Below are 20,277 nucleotides of genomic sequence, written 5' to 3' on the forward strand. Positions count from 1 at the left end.
TCTGAAGAAGACGATTTTAATTGCAAAATAGAGTTCTTTGACATTAAGAATTGGAGTCACTGGCCTTTACTGTTCCAATAATAAGTTTATTCAATATTCAAAAACAGCTCTTGAGGCTCAGCTTATTCAGCTGGTAGATATTTCGCAAGCAGCGTCGTCAGCATCGTATCAATGGTCCGTATTGTGGCCTGGGCCAAAGAGCTCTTAAACTGCCATTCCGACCTCATTGATATGCGGGGTGCAATCTAAACCCGGGAGCCCTTATGTTCTCTGAATATTTGTATAACTATTTAACTGATCTGGTTGTTCTTACATTCAGAGTTTCTGATGATACGATCATCAGATTAAGTGGTAATTTGATGAAAGCTATTTAAGATCCAGTCCACAAAATTCTCTGTGAACCGAATTTTATTTGTAATAGTTCTATGTTTGTGTTTGAGTAGGTTCGAACCTTTTTCTTTACGCGTTTAGAAAACTTCGTTACAGTTATATCCTCGGTAATAAAACGTTTTTCGTGTGATAGCTTCCTATTACTGACCCGCCAAACTATCTCAACTTACTCTACCCCCTGGCGAGATAAAGTTATTTCATCTGGTGAATGCTATCAATACACTGCTAACGGGCTGACGTAATAATGTGCGTGTCTATAACATATATGTCTAGGCAATCTATGTCAGCCTATGTTTTTATAATTCTACATCTGGCTAACGAACTGAGGAAGATTTGTGGTTTACACAACACGAAGAAATTGGAGCAAACGTTACGTCTATTTTTGTTCTGATAGGATTTTAGGAGTACCGCTAACATTTCAGAAGGTAGTTATTTCCGTTGGTCGTTACGTGTTAATGCAGTAGCTATCAATCAGTTGCAACGTGCTGCATTGGTGGATGTGGTTTTCGTAAAATCAGGTTAAGTGTGCCAAGTTCAAACCCAAGGGATACGAATATTGTTTTATAAAATAGTCAGACACAAAAAAACAAATTATTCAAAAAATGTTGTACATTATCGATTCTGTCTTATGAGAAACGAATTTGCCAATATAATGAACGATATAAACGTCACAATACATGTGTAACAATAGCCAGTGATCCGGTTATCTCAGTCGCATCTCGCTGAGATGTATTTCAATCACATCCTCTACGGAACTACCTCTTCTTTGTTGAGAATGAATGTATTATGTAAAATAGAAAATATTATAATGTGCAAACAGCTATATAGGTAAATCGATATACTATTCTTAAGCGGTAGATAAATTGTCCAATGTTCTGAAGCCCTACTTAGCTTATGTATTAGTGGTAAGGATTGTGTTAAGTCTCTAGTAAGTAAATAATACTTAGTTAAAACTTGAATATGAATCAGAAACGTTTCCACTTCTCATTTAAATACAAGTAAGTGAATAAGGAAAGTTCACAAAAAAAAACCTAAGTTACGGAGGAAAATAGTAAAATTTATTTTATGTTCAATCAAGCAATACTGATTAAATAAAACATGGACCTACCTACTATGCCCAAGGAAAACTGTTAACATTGCTTAGGACAATTATTATGTTGTATTTCTACCATTTATCAAAAGCAAAGTAGCTTGTACATTAAATCCATTGCGTTAAATATGTTATGTCTACTGTCTTATCTATTCATTATTAAGTATTTCTCTTTGTATAACTAAATGAGGTAATGCAAATACAGTTCACTTATACCCAATAAGGGATTGGTGAGGGACTAGCATTTATTACCAAACTTGTATCTATGTACAATATAATGTACATAGGTACTCACTGTTTCAACAAACACATAATATCCGCAGAGCAACTTATAAAATACCCTACTATCTTCTCTTTTGTATTAAACATAACTAGGTACCCTACTGTATACTTCACTCAACGCATATTCGTTGCGAACCTTCCTTAAATTCCTGAAATAGTTCCTCTCTAGTCAAAGGCCATGTGTATATACATACAATCAAGTAACTCTACCAAAGAAGGTTTCGTTAATTTTAAAATATACCTTATAAAAACTTAAAAAAATACAATTTGTTCGAGCGTAACACGATACAACACACACTGAATAAGTTTCACATATAAAACCTCACACGCGTAATTTCGAGGCGCAACCGTACACACAAAAAGAATAACAAAAACTAACAGAAGCAATACATAATCACTTGCCTATTTTCTCGGTCTTGATGAAAAAGAAACTCAGTCGCATCTGGGCAACCCACACGCGAAACACAATGCGACACATCCGTCTGCGCGTGCGCAGGCTTGTGCGCTTCCCGCCTTCTGACTATCAACGTGCATCTAAAGATGTCTTACTCTTCAATCACTATAGCGCTGAATCGAGTATATAACGCCAGTGGGCCCAAAAACTAAGCGGGAAATCGATTTTACGCTTCAGTAATCGTCAATGTTTGAAAACAAATTGACTGCGCAGTTCCTGCAGTCAGAAAATTTCGCTGAACTACACTTAAGTATACGATTACGAGCGTCGCCGAGGTGTTGTTATGTCGTGTGTTGGTCGCGCGCGTTTGTTCGCTAGTAATTAATGGCATTACCTTGGAATCCGAAGCACTGCATACTCCGACGCACGCGGCAGCACGCGCCCCTCGCGGCCACACTGACACTAGCGTTGTCACGCTCTGACATCACATCACCCTTTGACATACGACCTTTTTTACATACATTCGACTTCGTCACACGCACGTGGCTTTATCACGAAGCAATAAGGTACTCGGAACGCTCCGCACAGCACAATGCGCGCGCTGAACCGAAACTGACAGACAGCCGATATCGTAAAGCATTTGCTATCATCAGTTCTCAATCGAGATAAACCTTTGATCACAACGAGATGATTTCTGTGTCGGATGTTCGATTGGGTAAATCTTTGTACAAACTATGCCGTAAGTATCTGTCAGTTTTATCATGAAATATTTAGCGTTTGCGGATGGAATATTCTTATCGCATTTAGAGATTTTCAAAGGTTCTTTCTTGTACTGTTGTGAATTTTCCATTTGATGTCGGTTATTTTGAGTTAGTGGCATGCTGTATAGAGTCATTTTTACCAGTTTAAATGAGATTAGCAACCATGTTTGTAATTTTTTAAGTATCGATGTTTAGACTATCAATGAACGTGCAAAAATGATTCAGAGGAAGCAATGTTTCATGAATGAAAAATGTAGGTAAGCTACGATCGAGGCAAAGAACTTTTTAGTAAATACTGTGAAAGAACGCCTGGCACAAAAAATAGAAGTTCTGATTGAACGCGGTCGGAATGTAGGCAGACATCCGAATGATTCGGTTCCGATGGCGAGGCAAACGGGGCCAGCGTGCTGCGGAATGCAGGCAAACAGACTGGAACACCGATCTTTAACTAAGCTGGACTTTCTGACAGACGTGGTAATGAACCACAGGCCCGAACATCATGCATCGACGACTAAACATGAATGAAAAAATGAAAGGTTCAAGCTACGATCAGAAAATCGTTTAGGTAGTAAGATCTGCATTTTCAGATCCTGCAATATCGTCAAACTAATTATTGCTAATTTCGGTACAATATCGATCCTAGCTGTTGAACAAAAGATTTTTTTACAGATTCAATTGTTTAGCAAGTCCTATGTCTAGCTTGTCTCATAGTACCTACTGCACCTATTGATACACTTTTTCTTGACACCTAGAGGTATGCAGCCCATAATCAACGCACAGAATTCAATAGGGTTGAACAAAAACATGTCTGCCAACCAAACAATCGGGCTGATATGAGAATAAAAACATTATTTATTATTTAGTTTATGCCACCCGGGGAACAATCGACGGATCCGGAAACGATTGGTGCACATAACAAAAGTGAGCATATTCGTGGCTCATCAGGAGATCATCAGGAGAACCCTTGGTTTTCCATACATCTTACTCTAAATAATCTGAAGTTTTCAAGGAATACGTTTTATTGGTTACATATCTGCTTAACATGTACCAATTCACGTTTTGGTAGAATTTAAATTCTTCACATTCTATTAGTGGCAGTAGTCTATCGATTTCGTTATCCTTATATCACTCACTTAGTAGGAGTCACAACAGATTTCCAATCTTCAGATAAAAAAACAGAAATTGCATTGAATATATCAGGCATTTTTTCCCCTCCAGCAAAAACAAATGCCATACTGTATTGATATATCATATCAGAGAATAATACTTTTATCGTCCCTAATCCCGGCCCGCCAGTGCCTCGATAGGCAGTTTCCAACGATTGAGTCAGTAGAGCAGTAGAAACAATTACGTTTAAACGTTGCCAACGATGACAGGTTGTAAATTCATCAGCTGTGAGTAACATACTTAACCCATATGCTTTTACTGCGTCTTTAAAACTTGCACAACACTTCGAGACAGTAGGTAACTGATTTTAAATGTTGGATTTTTTCGATTTCTTTATCAGAGACATGAGTCGTCTTTTCTCTTTTCTATAAAATAAAGACTGTAAAGACAGGACTTAGGTACTTCACTCCGGTATAAGTTAAATGCTTAACATATTTTTGCAAAAACTGGTAATATTAGCACAGATGACACATGTTTTGTCCTTGCTGGAAGCCAGTGTCTCTGCGCAGTAGTGTTGCTGAGCATCCGCACATTGTCATACAGACTTCGACCTTGCCATTGCGCACTTGTAACAACGGGAAGTTCACTAAATCATCTTCTTTGTAATTAAAAGTGCACACTCAAAAGTATGGTGATGCATAATAAAATCTTTTGATGTTGACTTATTTTGAAAATGAAATTACCACAAAAATAATAAACTCTCGTTCAGAACTGAACAAAAGATACTACAGCTACAGAAGGGACTGGAGACCGCTACACCACTCTATTGAGGTCTAAACATTATGTCGGTTCATTTAATACCCTGCGGTACACACTCACTATTCAATAGATTCTAATGGATTAAAATTCCAACGAGTTTCTGTTACTTTTCTGTGGATTCAGTTACAAGATGGTTTCCTTTAATTTGAAATCGAATTGAGTAAATAGCGAGAAGCAAGTCGGTGATTGAATCAAGCAAACAATTCAAAGACTGCTAAATTTATTTAGGAGAATTGTTTTAGCTTGGCAGAATAAGATTTGCAATCGAAACGGGCATCCAATGTAATATGAGTAGACAGTTGTCCAACCGGTTTAATCACATTTCGGTCTCAGAAATTCAATGAATAGCTTTCAGTTGATCTAGTTGGCTAAATAAATGAATTTCTCTGTGACAACAGCAACCAGACCATTGTGAAATCAGCTTCTGGGACATTAATTAAATGTTATCAAAGTATTGCATGGATCACAAGTCGTGTTTTGTGGATCCCAGTCACTGAAATCAAAATTTGAATAGCCGTATGTATCCACATGTGATTAGATCTAATCTACCCTATTGGTACTCGTGCGTAGTGTTGTTATTTACATTTAGATAGTCGCGTGTGATCGATACGATGCGTTGCGAACTACTCGCAGCTAGCTATCTAAGTCAGGGTCGCATCAGCGCACAATGTGAAGATAACGTCTGTAGTTCTGTCCCAAGTTTTGTGTCCACTGCCGTGTGTCATACAGCATATTTTATACAACCTGGTACATGTTCCTGACCTTACACGGAATACAGATACGATCAAGGTTTTTTGTTTCGTTTTAATTACAGTTTTGGTAGCAAAATTCCAGGCCAGATTTTTTGTTCACGCGACTCGACATCGCATGCCCGTTGCGTCGTTTCGAAATGAAATTGTCGTCTGCCAATTTTAGTGTTTGTTATGTTATCAGTTTCCAGTATTGCATTACTGTCAGTTAACATGAAAATGTGTTGATTGCCGTGTGCAATAATTTGCAAACACGCAATCTCATTAGTAAGCGAATCAGTACAATTTGATAAAACGGCGACTATTAATTCCAATTCTCACGTTAGGGTCGTAAATGGTTCGAGGACTGATGATTCATCATGATGCATCACAGTGACTGACTTTCAATTAAGTGTCTCGAATACACAGGGGAGTCAGGCTGCCGTTACTTTCTATAGCATACATCCATCCAATAGAAATCAACAAGTCTATTTTTGTCTTAAGAGAATACCATTTCTTTTTCTGTTTTATTTGGTAATTTTGTCAGACACCATTTAAAAAATAAATGAAATTTCCAGACAGATATTCAACATCAATTGCTAAAAGAAAACATCATCACATTATATCAAATGCGCCGTTTTGTTCTAAAGCAGAAACAGTGATCCAAAATCCACGGCTCAGGGCCTCAAACAGAATAGTCGGTGTTTCAATTATTCAACAATGAGCTGAAACGCGGATGGCCGCAATGTATGACAGTTCAGTCTAACTACAAAGCGACAGATAGCCACAGCTCTCAAACGTAGATAAGCTTTCACATCAACTGTGAACCGCTTACATCAGAATGAAGAGCAGGTATGAGGTAATAAGTCAGGAATTTAATGGGAAAGTTTTACTTTCATAACAAAGCTTTGATAAGTTGTTCGAAACTTCAAGGCTTCATCTCTGCTATCTGCAGAATTCAAAGCAACTCTGGAATTTTATATACGACATATATGAGTACCACGATGAATAAAAGACCGTTGTCAGCTGTCCACGTTTCAATGCTAGAAGGGTCCTTCTAGGGAAGTAGGTGACAATGCTTCACGGTGCTATATTTAATACCATTTAAGTACCTTCCTACTTAGTTTCACCATCAATGTAAATATATAAATAAAATTTCCTCCCCAGTAACACCAAGTGAGCCTAAGATATTGCTTTTTGAATAAGTGGCTCGTCGACTATTAATGGCTCGGCTGTCAAGGGATCGTCACACAGTTACCTGGCCGCTCACCGGTCTTTTTGGAAAGCAAACATCCCATATGGCAGCTGTTACTCGAGTTCAAATGTTTACCCAACTCCTGACATAAATCTTGCATAGAAGTCAAAGGTCTGGTCATTCAGAGCCCTTTACCATAACTACATAGGTAAGTACATTGACTTATTGCTAAACTATTCAAGCAAATAATTCAGGTTGAAGCCCTACGCGTACCTGTGGCGGGAGGTTAGCAAATCTAACATTATAAAGGGAAGCATTACATAGCGTAGGCGCGTATAGTCGCGCGCTTACAAAGCCTTTACATAGATTCTATTAAACGAGTTACGTTGCTTACATACTTGTAATGCTCTACGTATAATATGGGACTAATCTATTTTGCGAAAACCTCGTTTTCGCTTCAGTCAACAACCCTTCTAAGGATATGAGTTTAGGTGAGGTATAAAATCTTTTCGTTACGACGGTGTTTTGAAAATACCTTAAAAGTTTTCTTTCCGATTAAATAAAATGCAAGGGCTATTGAGAGTGGTAAAACAAACACTAGTAACTTTTGGCTAAAAACTTTGCGATGCACCAATACTACGAAAAGACCGGTAACCAGTTTCACTCGACACTCGTGTATCCAAAGTTGAATAAAACTGGTTAGGCAAACTAAAATAATGCACAGAATGGTAGATAATAATTTAATGAAGGTGTTCATTTTACCTGTTCTCATAAGCTTCGACAGCGTCTGCATTACCAACATTATAACTGACAATTAAAAACACAAAATATCATAACACGATGTACCTCTTCCGAACGTTATCTCCAATTTGTTCGGCACCTCGAACCGTATTTTCATATCACTAGTTTTCCTATCACATGTGACACAAAACACTTGTGTTGGGAGCCGGCAGAATTTCGAAATTCAAAATCCGTAGGTTCGCGCCGCGTGGGGCAATGGTGCGGATCGGATATTCTTCGGTGACAACAGAGCGCGTACTGAGCGCGCGGCCGTCCTTCCGCAATGGGATGGCTCCCGCCGCGCCGCCCTACATCTACACTCAATGCGACGCGTGAGATGTGATGTAATCTGCATGTGACGAAATGCACACACAGATTAGAGCCGATCTTATAGCGTCACAACGATAACTTTATCACACAACGAACTACCTTCCCGCGGTGCGCGCTCGACCACACTTCCACACTGACTGTCAACTGTAAACTGTTTTGGGAACCGCTAATTTAAAATTAGTTTGTTATTATAACAAAGGAGCTCTGCAATACTGTAAACATTGTGAATACACGGACACAAAAGAAACCAAACTGGAACAGTTTATTGGAAGCCGTCTTATTGCAAAACGATGGATTTGATTAGCATATACTAACATTTTACAATTCGAGAGTTTTTTGTAAGGTAAACATACAAGTCAAATATCAGCATTTAATTTTATATACAACTCTCTCGTGTATAAAATGTTATTCCTCCAAAAATTTTATGATCGAGTGAGCCCGTTAGTTTAAAATGTTTCGTATGTAAACGCTCGATGAACTGTGAACGTACAAACATGACAAATTGAACTTGGCGACGCTTGTTCATCAGCCACCAGGAAGCAGAAGCAACCATATGAAAGTGATTGCAGTATAATGATAGACCTTGTAAAGGCACCGTTGTTATTATAAACAGCCAACTCGTGCATTGTGACAATTAATTATTAAATCATGGAGGGAGACTAATAACATAGGTATTCATGTTATGAAAATTCTTGAAAATAACTGAAGATTGAACGGTGAACACCATGTGGGTTACATCGAAACAAGTAACATTTTACCTTATTTAGACATAAATAAATAATAGAACATGATAAATGTTGTTTCACGCAATGGCTATTTGTTGGCATGTTGAGTTATCTCTCGGCTCCAAATAAGAAGTCTTTACCAATAGAATAAATAAGTGTAGATTCAAAAAGCTGTAAGTAGCCACATCGATAAGGATAGGCATTTAGAAGATTAAATATTTTGTAAAACCTTTTTCTATTGACTTAATTATATTATCTATAGAAGGACTTCAATTTACATGAACTAAATAATCTTCTTCAGGATTCAGAATGGCAAAACTACGCACTAGGCTTCCATGGTATAAAATGCTGCGCTATCACAAACCTATCTGGAAAACTGCCAAAACAAAACTATTGTGAAATACAAGAGTTTTAAAACTGGAACGACCCAATTACTATAATTTACAGAACCTCAAGATTTAACTTATGACCCAACAGACGCGAGTTATTTGCACCAAAGTTTAAGGACCTTGACAAGGAAAAAATAATATTTTACCCAGACAGTTAAATTAAAACATACGAGTATATAATTATGTAGTTAAATTATACTTTCTTGATGAAACAATATGATGGAGGAAAATAACGAAGTATGTACTTTCAATAGAATTATAATAATTTACATAAATAGAGCCCGCACACGTACAGCCTTGAAACAGCAAAGGAATATAGAGCCACCGAGTTTTTTGATATGCAAATGAACCAATAGAAGATATATGTTTATTAGAGGCATGTTTTCCTCGATATAGAATTTCCTTCCATGAGGAATAAATGGGTTCATGAATGTAAATAGGTTTGAAATATATTGAGTTTAAAGATTGCAATGGTGTATAAAGTGTTAAGTACTCTAGATCATAAATTGCAGTTAGTACATCGCCCACAAACGGGGCACTAAGCTGAACATTTAGGTCGATTCTTATGACTTGCGGCTGATTCGTGAAAATACAACCTTTTTGAGATCAACCAGACGATGATTTACGATGAATGCTCAAAAAAAATAACAATTACCTAGTTCTCTAGTAATGTGCTGTAAATTATTGGTTTAATTACCTAATCAATCCAGGAAAATAATATTCTTACTTTACACATAAGTAGGCAAACTTTCAAGGATTAGGACCCGAAATAAGCTCTTTATCACAAGAAAATGGAATGCAAGGAAAATATTTAAAAAACAAAATGAGAAATAGACCTTTCAGTACCATCCCGAGATTTCCGAGCTAAGAAGTAATCATACTTGCATTCATAAAACATTTCGTGAACCATTGTCCGGTAAAATGAAACAGCATTTTACGTGATTTTACGTTGGCCTTTTAATATTCCTACAGCCCAACATTGTTTATCTGACTACTGTTTTATTTGTTAAAGAAAATGTTATACTGTCATCAATGTTATCCGTCTTAATATCACGAAAATGTTTGTCCTAAACAAATATACGAGAGCGCAACTAGGAAAATAAGGAAAACTAACGGCTGTTTGTGTTTCCAAATTAGATACTGTTTAGATGGCATCCGTTTCATTTGCTGATGTCGTATTGTTCTAAACACCTAGGTATGTAAATCCAGTTTGTCTCGAGGAAAAAGATTAGCTTGAACCAGCTTATATCGAAACTTAACTGCCTAAGAAAACCGGAAAATCAATTTAGGTATATCGTCAGTCGTGAAGTCTTTTTATGGATCCTAAACTCAGAAGATGGTACTGTAGAAATCGAAGTGTGAGCTCTACCTACCTAACTTTCAGAACAAAATCGAAGAAAACAAGTTCTATATTTTAAGTGTTCATTACGGAAGATGCCTCGGACCCTTTTATGGCAGCTGTTCCTACTAACTATAACTTAGATATCTTTAAGACCACCGGCAATGTTTTCCTTTAAATTGTACGCAAAACGCATCTCTATTTATAGGATGTTAGTCGACGTGGCGACACCTTCGCATTCGCAGCCGTTTGAACCTCGTCTAGGAAGTACACTCTGATTGGATTACTCGTTAGAACGTCTGCACTAAAATACCACACGAAAGTTTATTAGCCTGAGTGCAGCTAAGGCAAACTCAATAATAGTCATAACGTTTGGTGACCGTTTATAAATGGAATTAGGAACGCCCAGACAACCGATCCTATCAGAGAAAACATACATTCATCGTCGGTTTTAGCACTTTATTTATTTCCTGAAATCGCTGTTTAAGAATTATTGACTACTAACTTCCAAGCATTGATTATGAACTTTGCTACTCTATCAATCAACCAACATCTTATTACCCTGTGATCATCGAGATTTTCATTCATGCTTTTCCTTATGTTGATTTTCCATATTAGCATAAGGGAAAGCCATTTTTAGGCATTCGCGAGATATCTGCTGTCTTCTGAGCGGAGGTCCTAGATTTAAAACAACGAACTTTGTATATCAATCTAACTTTATTAGATACTTATTAGTAACACATTTAGAACCTTTCAAAGCTATATTATCCTCGTTTCCATAGCTGGTACGTCGTTATGTCTAATTTTGGCTTACATGGGTACGTCAGCGCCGGTCATTGTTGACTAGGACGATTCGTCTATTGTATTCATAACGTGGGCATTGTGTCCTGGATCCGAAATTAATAATAATGTCTTCAGCTATCTCTACCTATATGCAATAGATTCGTTTGTGGTGTGATATTTATTTGCGCCTTCGTTGTAATGCAGTGGCAATATTAGGCTATGCAATAATTTAATTAGGTAATATCGAATAAATTACCGGTGCAGAAAATCAATTTGTATATACCACATGCGGGCTATTGCCTCTTCTCAAGCAGAGAAGGAATGAGCGTTAATGAACGCGCTTGCTTGTATGTTCTTCAAACCATCCAGATAGAATTGTGTTGCTGGGGAGTTTGTTGCACCATTTCTTCTTCCCACCAAAGACACATAGGAAGCGGTGAAGGGCGGGTGTTTTGTGATTCTGTGTGTGCTATCTGTGATTGAATGGTTTTGTTGAGTCAAAGGGCTGGCTGTTTGATTGGATAGCTATTTCAACCAGTTGGCTACGTGTACATACCTTCTTGCTTATGTTTATCTAGGTACTGTCATACGTAAGCTCATATGTATATCTATACCTACCTATTGTGTTTAACTAGGATGTTTACTAAATTCAGTTCAAACAGTCTGTTTTACTGCAAAGGAGTTAAAAGCAAATAAATGTTTTTACTTCAGTTTTGGCCTCATTCTTTAGCGCGCCATTCATCCATGTTAGTTTACGATCTTTTCGATCGACTTAGGCACGGTTAGTGATTAGCGTTACTAAATAACAATGGAGGCTAGAAGCTAGAAGGCACAAATGGGTGAAAATCGATAAGAGGCAAAAACAGACCAGTTGCTTTAAAATCCTGTAATGGTAGCCAAGGTTAGATAGTCAAACTTGCTGAGTGACACAGGTCTAAATTGGTCTAAGAGTGCATATCGTGTTGCCCAGGGATACCTGGTTTATGGTGCTCTGATAGACACTCTCTCTATGTAAACGCCATGTAACCACAGCAACTCGGCTGTATCCGGTTTGCTCGGAAACCGATTCCAACATAGTTGGGAAATGGCCAGGCAGATTATGATAACAGCTTAATAAAGACAGGTACTAAGTAGGTATGTGCATAAATTTATTCGGTGAAGAAACCTACATACCGTAAGTATAACGGTATTAATCAATTAAGTTGATTATCGAAATATCGCTGCCGTCCGTTATAAACTGCAATGAAATTTTAATGAAAATCAAACAATACCTCGTATTCAGTAAAAGTTGGAACGGAAAGGAAGGATGGGACAATGTGAAACGCAAACAAAGGCCGATGGTTGGCGGATTGTGGCTCGCATAGCAATCAGCCTGGAGCAGCAGCGCATTGCAAATCTATGTAGTGGGCACACAGTCACCGCCCCTGTGTGAGCCTTCTGTATAGATGGCTACCTATATCATAAACGTCACAAGCATCGTTATGCCCAAACGTACGTGCATTGATTTTATAAAAACGATAGGCACGTGTCTACATTCTTTTTTTGACAATGCTCCTTGTCGGTTGAAGACTTGAAGGGAAGTTAAATATTTAGACATATTTTTAAGTTGAAAACTTCTCTTGGCTTGGTTTAATAATGCTCGTATAAGTAGGTAGTTACGCGTGGTAATCGGTGGTCTTTGTCACAAAGCTGGAATTAAACCAACCGCTTTAATAAACGCCTAACTAACTCCCCCACACATCTGTCCGTCCTTGGAGAAATAAACGAGCTTAACTGAAACAGCACAAAAAGAAAGGTCTTTATTATACACAAAGCAATAAACATTGGCCGTCACGTCCTGACCGTCTGTGGACTATAGGTAGGTACACAAAGAATAAATATTTCCCAACTTATTTAACAAACGTTGGTACCTACCAATTGGTAAAACGTTGGTACCTACCAACGTTTGTTAAATAAGTTTTCTAAATTACTGTTAGTCTCAAAATTATATAGAGGTCTCATGTATTCAGTAATAGTAGGACAGATTTAGTATCAGAAGGTATCTTCTTTTTTATTAACCTCTGTTTGATGAATCCTCGACTTCTATTTTAATATATTTTTCCACTTCAAGCAAGGAAGGAAAGTCATAGGTAGGTATAGAAGTGACCGCGGCATGCGGTGCATTGAATAAACTTGTTAGGTAGGCAGGCCGGGGTCTGGGGAGGCAAATAGGCAATGTTTTACATTTTTTCTGCATTACGTTATGTTAAACATGATCGAAGAATGCCTGTCTGTAAAAATATCATAGGTAAGAGTAGGTACTGTAGCGCGTAGCGCGCTAGGGACCGGGATCTCAGGAATATAAAAAATCATTAAGAACTTATGTTTATTTCGGGCTTTATGGCACATGCGACAGATTGAGCCTGATGACCTTCTTAAATTCTCTTATTTTAAGAAGAATAATAATGTAAATGGATATCCGACCAGTACCTACTAAAAAATATAGGTATTACAAAAACTGTTGATATTCATTCTCTACAGTTCCTACGTACAAAGTCAAAATCCTGTGATACAAACTAGGAAGGAAATCATGTTTTGCGATAAAACTTATCCAGGACAAAAGATCCCACCACTCGCCTAGTCCAATTATTTGTTCTTTGAACCGTCAAGACGTTTTCGTCGCACTCTTGTTTGTGTTAGAAGTTGTGAAGGTGGTGGAAGGTGAAGGTGTGCATTCGATTACATCATGCCATTATTATCGTATGCGTTTAACATACTGACCACCAGAACACAAACAAGTTTTTGCTAGTAAAGTCTTCGACATAATTCGCTATCGGTTTGTACTTGCACTAATTGAGAGTAGTCAGTTGATGGTTCAGTGACTTGCTCGTTTTACGATGCGTAGAACTGTATCTTCCACACACTATAATCAAGACAAATTACAGATATCGTTTCAGCAAACCAGTATCTGGGTTAATTTAATAACGTGAATGTCTGATCATTGAAATAATTGGGAAATTCGGCACCCACATACATTAATGTTTGTCAATATTGTTGACCTATTGACGTAATTTGATACTCTGGCTCGAGCCTCTTTAGCGGAAGACATTTAGCAAAAAAAAAACACTCACCGATGGCAGCTGCTCGCCGCTCGCTTTTAGTACTACACTTCCAAAACTTCATAGCTTCAAGTTTCGCGAAGGTTACAAAGAAACGAGATGACACCGCGCGCGCCCGCTAAGGCAAGTCGCCATCGTCAAACTGTCCGATTGAAGCCGAAACAATGACTTTTGTTTACAAATGAACGACGCGGGGGATTTATTAAATTGTGGAGTGAAGTGGCCGGCTGCAGGAGACCAATGAGCCGAGGCAGAACGAGTGCGACGAACGTACACCCCCGGCGGACAATCTCCGGTTGTAACTCAGCACCGGTCTATTGGAGGATGGCGTGGGAGCCTCGACCCCGATCACACCTAACGTCCCAAAGCCCTGCTTTAAACGGGTTAATTGAAACTCATGTTATAGCGTAAAAAAGTTTAATTTCTATCACATCATGTCTTCCTACGGTAATAATTTTGGAACATAGATGCCGAATTTGTTGCTAAGGGCAAATCACTACGATTCGAAGCAAATGACTGTTTTGTGAGCTCAAACAATTTTTAGTTGGTGATAATTGTACGAACATGGTGATTTGCTTTTCATCGGCGTTGCTGGCTTTATTTAAAAGAATATTTGAATACATCGACAATCTCCTTTATAAAATCTGCTCCGAATCTTACATGTTATTGCACTATAAAAATACAGGGATAAGCATAATTTCTAGGCACATTTCTGTACTGTCTATATTTAAATTGATTATGATTACACACGTCTATCAGTTATACATAAGTTACGCTACATCTATCTTATTCCAAAATAAAATGAGATTTTTACTTAGTCTCTCGTTTGAAAACTACTTCCTAGTCTTGTTATCGCGAGGACATAATCAGCTCAGGATTAATTTGACATGAAACCCAAACAGCAGAATAAAATCTTTATTGATTCTAAAAAGTAATATTATCGTTGGGATAAAAAATAAGCCAATTTCAGAGTACAATCATATGAAGTATATTGTATTAATGTTGAATTACATGTGCAATATATACTTGTACAAGAGCCATTTCTCTTGAGCACTTCATATACTCTAACTCCTAAAGTAAGATTACGTAGATACCTTAACAGTGGCCATTTCCTTCAGGTCCCCATTTAATTATTTTATCTCATTGACCAGGAGGCCGCCAGCCCGATGGTATAGTTTTAACACATATTTTTATTCGTCATGTTCTTAAAACGTTACAGGATAGTGTATTTAAAATAAAATCAATAGAATTCATTCAAAATCATTACTTAAAATCTTACATTACTGTAAGATTTTTTGAGAAATGAAAATTAATTCTTAAAAAATCTTACAATACATTTCTATTAAAATCAAACGCAAGAAAATAAATATACTTGCAAATGTGAATTTGAAGCCTGCCAGAAATCATATGGTTTTAAAAACTGGTTTCATTGCAATGTTTGGTCACCACATTAAAACTAGACACACTAGAACTCTAGTGTATTAAAATAACTACCTAACTTTGTCTGCACTTATTAAATAAATCCTTACTAACACATTAACTCATAGCCGAGGTCCTGTAACTCAGCTTTTAGAAAGTCAGCCTTCTTGATCGACAATTGAATAGTTTTATAAAACTAAGTGCGTTTGTCGCGGAACAAATGCATATCTTTGAATAAAAGTTGTCTTTAAAATAAGCGTCCTTTTATTGTGATAGTAAAATGTGATAAGTCACAATACATAATATTGTGGTTTTCATATATTTATATATTGCTGTGTGGATTATTGCTGTACTGCATTGTGGAAGATAAAAATACAAGAGTAGTATGACTTTATGAAACTTAAAATTCCATTCGGGTACTGTACCTATAGGATGATAATCTACAATGCTACCTCAGAATAATTTTAGTGCGTTTGCGAACCCCAATCACAATCCTTTTACTGGAGTACAGAATCATGAAGATAATATTTATGTAGAACACTTGTTATGACAATTTGATATGTATGTAAGTTCAATCAGTAAAAAATTTAGAAACCAAATACATACTAAATAATGTCCTTCTTGATGTCACTATTAACAATGGGAAATATAAAAGGATCTTTCCCAATAAATTTCATGTTACTAAAATAATTCATTGGTTAACTGGTCATTGAAAATGTTCTAAAGCACTGTAATACATCACCTTTCATTAAAATCCTATTATTACTTTACTCTAAACATTAATTCCGAAATTATAATCGCACGAGTTATGTCAAAATCCACATCATATTATGAAGGCACTGCTCTTTGATACACGAAAATAACATGTCGATCATAACATTGTGATTAATTAATTGATCGCTATTGTAAAACATCCTCCTACTAAACTGCTAGCTGTCATTGCCAACATCTGATTGAAGCATAGATCTTTGTGGCAACAAGCAAACTTATGGCCCGCATGTGCTCATCACTGGTAATCACTACATGGATCATAAACATTTGCTTGTCACAGACAAACATGCCGCTTCCCGCGACTTCTGCATACATCCAAACTAAGTCTTGGACAGTTGATCCATCAGGTTGATCAGTTGATCAACAGGTGCAATCAATTTGCTCATATCTCAAGAGTTTATTTGGATGTAAGCACTACTTACGCAATTCTTCTTACTTGCAACCCATGAAGCTTCTACACAATGTCTATCTATACTCATAATAAAAATAATTTTAGTTATCTGCTGGAAAACCACATTACATAATTCTAAAATAAACTACATAGCTAATTGCTAATATAAATGGTGTAAATATGATTAAATTTTATACTTACAGATAGTTTTATTAAATTAGTTTTTCAACCAATACTGAAAAGGTGTTACCTAACTATCCTTGCTAACTTATTGCCAAAGTTACGTGTGGCGTTTCAATTAACCAGATTTTCCAAGGAACCGTTTCATTCTACAACAGTTCAGTCGTCGCGAGATCTTAGGTTACGTACAAATGATTGCATTTGCAGTTTCACATGACTTGAAACTTAGATAGCCATTATTGGCTGTCAATGCCTGTACCAAGTTCCCTGAACACGAGTTTGGAAGTGTGAAACAGGTGTCACAATATAAGCTTGTTGTGGTTGTTGCACTACAGCCAATGGTATCACTTGTTGTGCCATTTCCACTGGCTGTCCACCCTCCTCCGAGACTCCAAGGGGCTGCACACAGTGCTGCTGAGCCACTTGCTGTACACCTTGCTGAGTGAGCACTTGTTGGTGTTGGCTTACTTGCGGTACCAACATTTGTTGTTGCATTTGCTGTTGTTGTTGTGGCTGCTGTTGGTGTATAACCACATGTGCCTGGTTCTGCATCTGTTGATGCTGTTGAACTTGTACTTGTTGTACTTGTTGCTGCTGCTGTTGTTGTTGCTGCTGTTGCTGTTGTTGCTGCACTTGCTGTTGCTGTTGTTGCTGCTGCTGAGCCTGTTGTTGTGCCTGCTGCTCTCTCTCATGTTCTTCTTTCTTCTTAGCCTCCATAGCTGCCTTCTTAGCATCTGCTTTTTCTTTCTCCTGTTGTAGTCTAATGGGGTCTTTGTTCTTATCATATGACATACATTTACCACTGCGGAACGGCACCATGTCTTTGGGTATATCTTGCTTCTTTGTGGCAAATTTAACATGAGGGAACTGGTCCTTCATGAATGCACGGAAAGTTGAATAACCCATGAGTTTTACTCCTGGTTCGAGAATCTCTCCATACTCTTTGTAAGCCTCGAATAAATGTTTCCGTGAATCTCCTTGAATAATGACAGTCTTACTGGCTTTCTTACCACTTTCCCCAGATGGTTGAACATCTTTAGGTGAACTAGCATGTTGTTTCAAATATTCCTTCAAGAAATTAGTTGCATGTTTGTAAATATCAAGAGTAAATGTGTTGTATGGCTTCTTACCGACGTTGCCGTGTATCCGCGGTGCAACACCGTGCGTCATTACGTGCTGTCTGATCCGCTTCAGCTGATAATGAGTAACATTCTCAAGATATAAAAAAGCCTCCAAGCATACCTTCCTCCCTTGGTAAACATAACATGCTCTAAGTCTCCTCCTCACTTTGTGGCGTGAAGTCTCGGCTGGATTCGCCAAGCTCGCCATAGTGATGCCCATCAGGTACATATCATGCTCACTCTTAGTCAGCTCAGCAATATTGAGTCTGTGACGGTAGACTGCTTCAGGATTAAGCCCCCGGTAACAATTGTCTTTACAATCGCAGCCTCTTCGTAGTCTCTCCTTGACCTGAAAATATATTACAGCTATTTCAATAATAACTCCAGTGCTTAGTTTTAGACTCATACACATATTTAGCTAATACAGGGCTTTCAAATGAGTTTAGGGCTTACAAAGGGATACAAAGTTGTATCCCTGTCTATTCAGAACTGAATGGGTGGAGACAAGATGTTTGTATAACAAAATTGATAATAACTGTTCCACTCCACTCCACTTTGCTGGATTCTAGTACTGGATGTGTTAAAATAATTTAACAGCAGACATGCCAAAAATCCAAAATGTATTGAATAAATTGAATTCTAAGATTGTCCAAGCCAATCAATGCAAAATTATCAAGCTCACATTGGCTCAATTTGTAATTAACAGAAACTAAAACTGTGGCAATTTCAACTATCGATATCATATAACCTCAAATAATAAAGGGCTCAATAGTATTTGATCACATTTTTAAAGAAATTCTCACCTGTGCAGGATTATCCTCGAGTTTATTGTCCAGAACCTCTTCATCGCTATCAGATTCTGTTTTTTTCTTCTTTTTATTACCCGTTTTCTTTTCAACTTTGGGTTTAGTGTCAACTTCCATGTCTCCTGGTTCACCCTCAACATGCGGCTCAAACTCAATACTGTAGGTACCAGGTATGTTTGGCAAACTGGCTGTACCATTTTCCACCTGTATTGTGTGTCCTTGCCATAGAACCTGGAAATCAACAACGGTGATTAAGCATCCAGTTTTATGGATATACAAAGGTCTTATTAAGCAAGAAGATATTGCCCGTTGATGTGGAAATAGAAGTTCAGTAAGTACCTGCTCTTGGTGACCATTGTAGTTATGTTGCTGCATATTCTGTCCTCCCATCTCAAAAACCGAGTGCTGGCCCATGACAGGGGTGTGCCACTGTGCACTCTCGCCATAATCGCCGCCGCCGTTCTGGTCCGCTGGTATGGACACTATTATCGCCTCCTTGCTGTCCACGCTCCGCCGCTCCACAGAAAGCAATGAATGCAGCACCTCGCTCGCCTCTTTCTCAGCAGGGTTCACCACTTCCATTTTTTCGAACGACATTCCGCCTGCTCGACGCTACAACCGATCGTTCATGTCAAATCACATGTACGTACATACGTGTATGTACAAAGCGACACGACAAACCCGCCCCGACCACTAGGAGAATCGACAACCCCAAAGCAGAATACAAGAAAAACCGCGATAACTTTTCAAATTCATGTAAATAAACATAACAAAAACCGCGCAATTATTAACCTTAATCGCATTTTTTAAGTTTCATTATCGCATAGCGGATCGAACTCCCGTGGAATATTGGGCCATATAGTCATAGCAAAGGAAGAATGAAACTCACCTTTTTCACGCAATATCAGAGACTGAGATGCATAAAAATGTATCTCCACAGTTTCCAACACACTGTGGTTTGTTTTAATTCACTTCATTTTGATATTACAGTCATAATTGAAGAGAAATGTACAAATATTTCACTGAGTTCACGGAAGCAATATGGCGATACACTTTCCGTGAATAAAATCGGAGGACGCCGTAGAACACGTAATTAGTACAGTGCGCCACCACCAGACTGCGCTGAGCACGCGTTTCCGTATCGACGCTGTGGTAGCAAACTAGCGCGGTAAAATTTAAACGAAACAATTTTTATGACAGGCTGTTAGTTTACTATATTACTTAACAAAAATATTATTCAACTAATTATTTATTTAAAAACTTAATTTAAAAATAACCACACATAATTTATTTAATTTGACAGTAATTAAAAGTACACCATGTGATTTAATTTCGTTTTTCAGGTAAACGTTCCAGTTCGCTATACTTACAATTATATC

General features: G+C 37.7%; 2 protein-coding genes across 9 annotated transcripts in view; both read right to left on the minus strand.

The window, feature by feature from the left end:
- LOC124632155 (guanine nucleotide exchange factor DBS-like) overlaps nt 1-20,277 on the minus strand; it is a 72,240-nt gene that overhangs the window by 49,899 nt on the left and 2,064 nt on the right. Inside the window, exon 1 of one of the 8 annotated variants that reach the window (XM_047166873.1) lies at nt 14,223-14,344. The exons of 5 other annotated variants lie outside the window; for them this stretch is intronic. In XM_047166873.1, coding sequence (XP_047022829.1) covers nt 14,223-14,274 — 52 coding nt within the window. In that variant the 5' untranslated portion in view covers nt 14,275-14,344. Of the gene's footprint in view, nt 1-2,550; nt 2,657-7,612; nt 7,807-14,222; nt 14,345-20,277 lie in introns of those variants that run through there. 2 more of the 8 variants (XM_047166862.1, XM_047166856.1) reach the window with 2 other exon arrangements.
- Nucleotides 14,614-19,977, minus strand: LOC124632193. The gene is made up of 4 exons (XM_047166904.1): nt 19,788-19,977; nt 19,238-19,510; nt 18,896-19,129; nt 14,614-18,441 (listed from the first exon to the last, which is right to left on the minus strand). The coding sequence occupies exons 2-4, from the start codon at nt 19,493-19,495 to the stop codon at nt 17,218-17,220; spliced, it is 1,716 nt and encodes a 571-aa protein (XP_047022860.1). The 5' UTR covers nt 19,496-19,510; nt 19,788-19,977; the 3' UTR covers nt 14,614-17,217.

The sequence above is a fragment of the Helicoverpa zea genome, chromosome 1 (assembly GCF_022581195.2).
Source record: "Helicoverpa zea isolate HzStark_Cry1AcR chromosome 1, ilHelZeax1.1, whole genome shotgun sequence".
NCBI classification, from domain to species: domain Eukaryota; kingdom Metazoa; phylum Arthropoda; class Insecta; order Lepidoptera; family Noctuidae; genus Helicoverpa; species Helicoverpa zea.

What these genes read in the sequence shown, in the direction of transcription:
- LOC124632193 (XM_047166904.1), bottom strand. Translation starts at nt 19,495, where the DNA reads ATGTCGTTCGAAAAAATGGAAGTGGTGAACCCTGCTGAGAAAGAGGCG. An exon ending in ACAATGGTCACCAAGAGCAG is followed by an intron (nt 19,130 to 19,237) that starts GTACTTACTGAA and finishes GTTGATTTCCAG; the next exon opens with GTTCTATGGCAAGGACACAC. An exon ending in TCGAGGATAATCCTGCACAG is followed by an intron (nt 18,442 to 18,895) that starts GTGAGAATTTCT and finishes ATATATTTTCAG; the next exon opens with GTCAAGGAGAGACTACGAAG.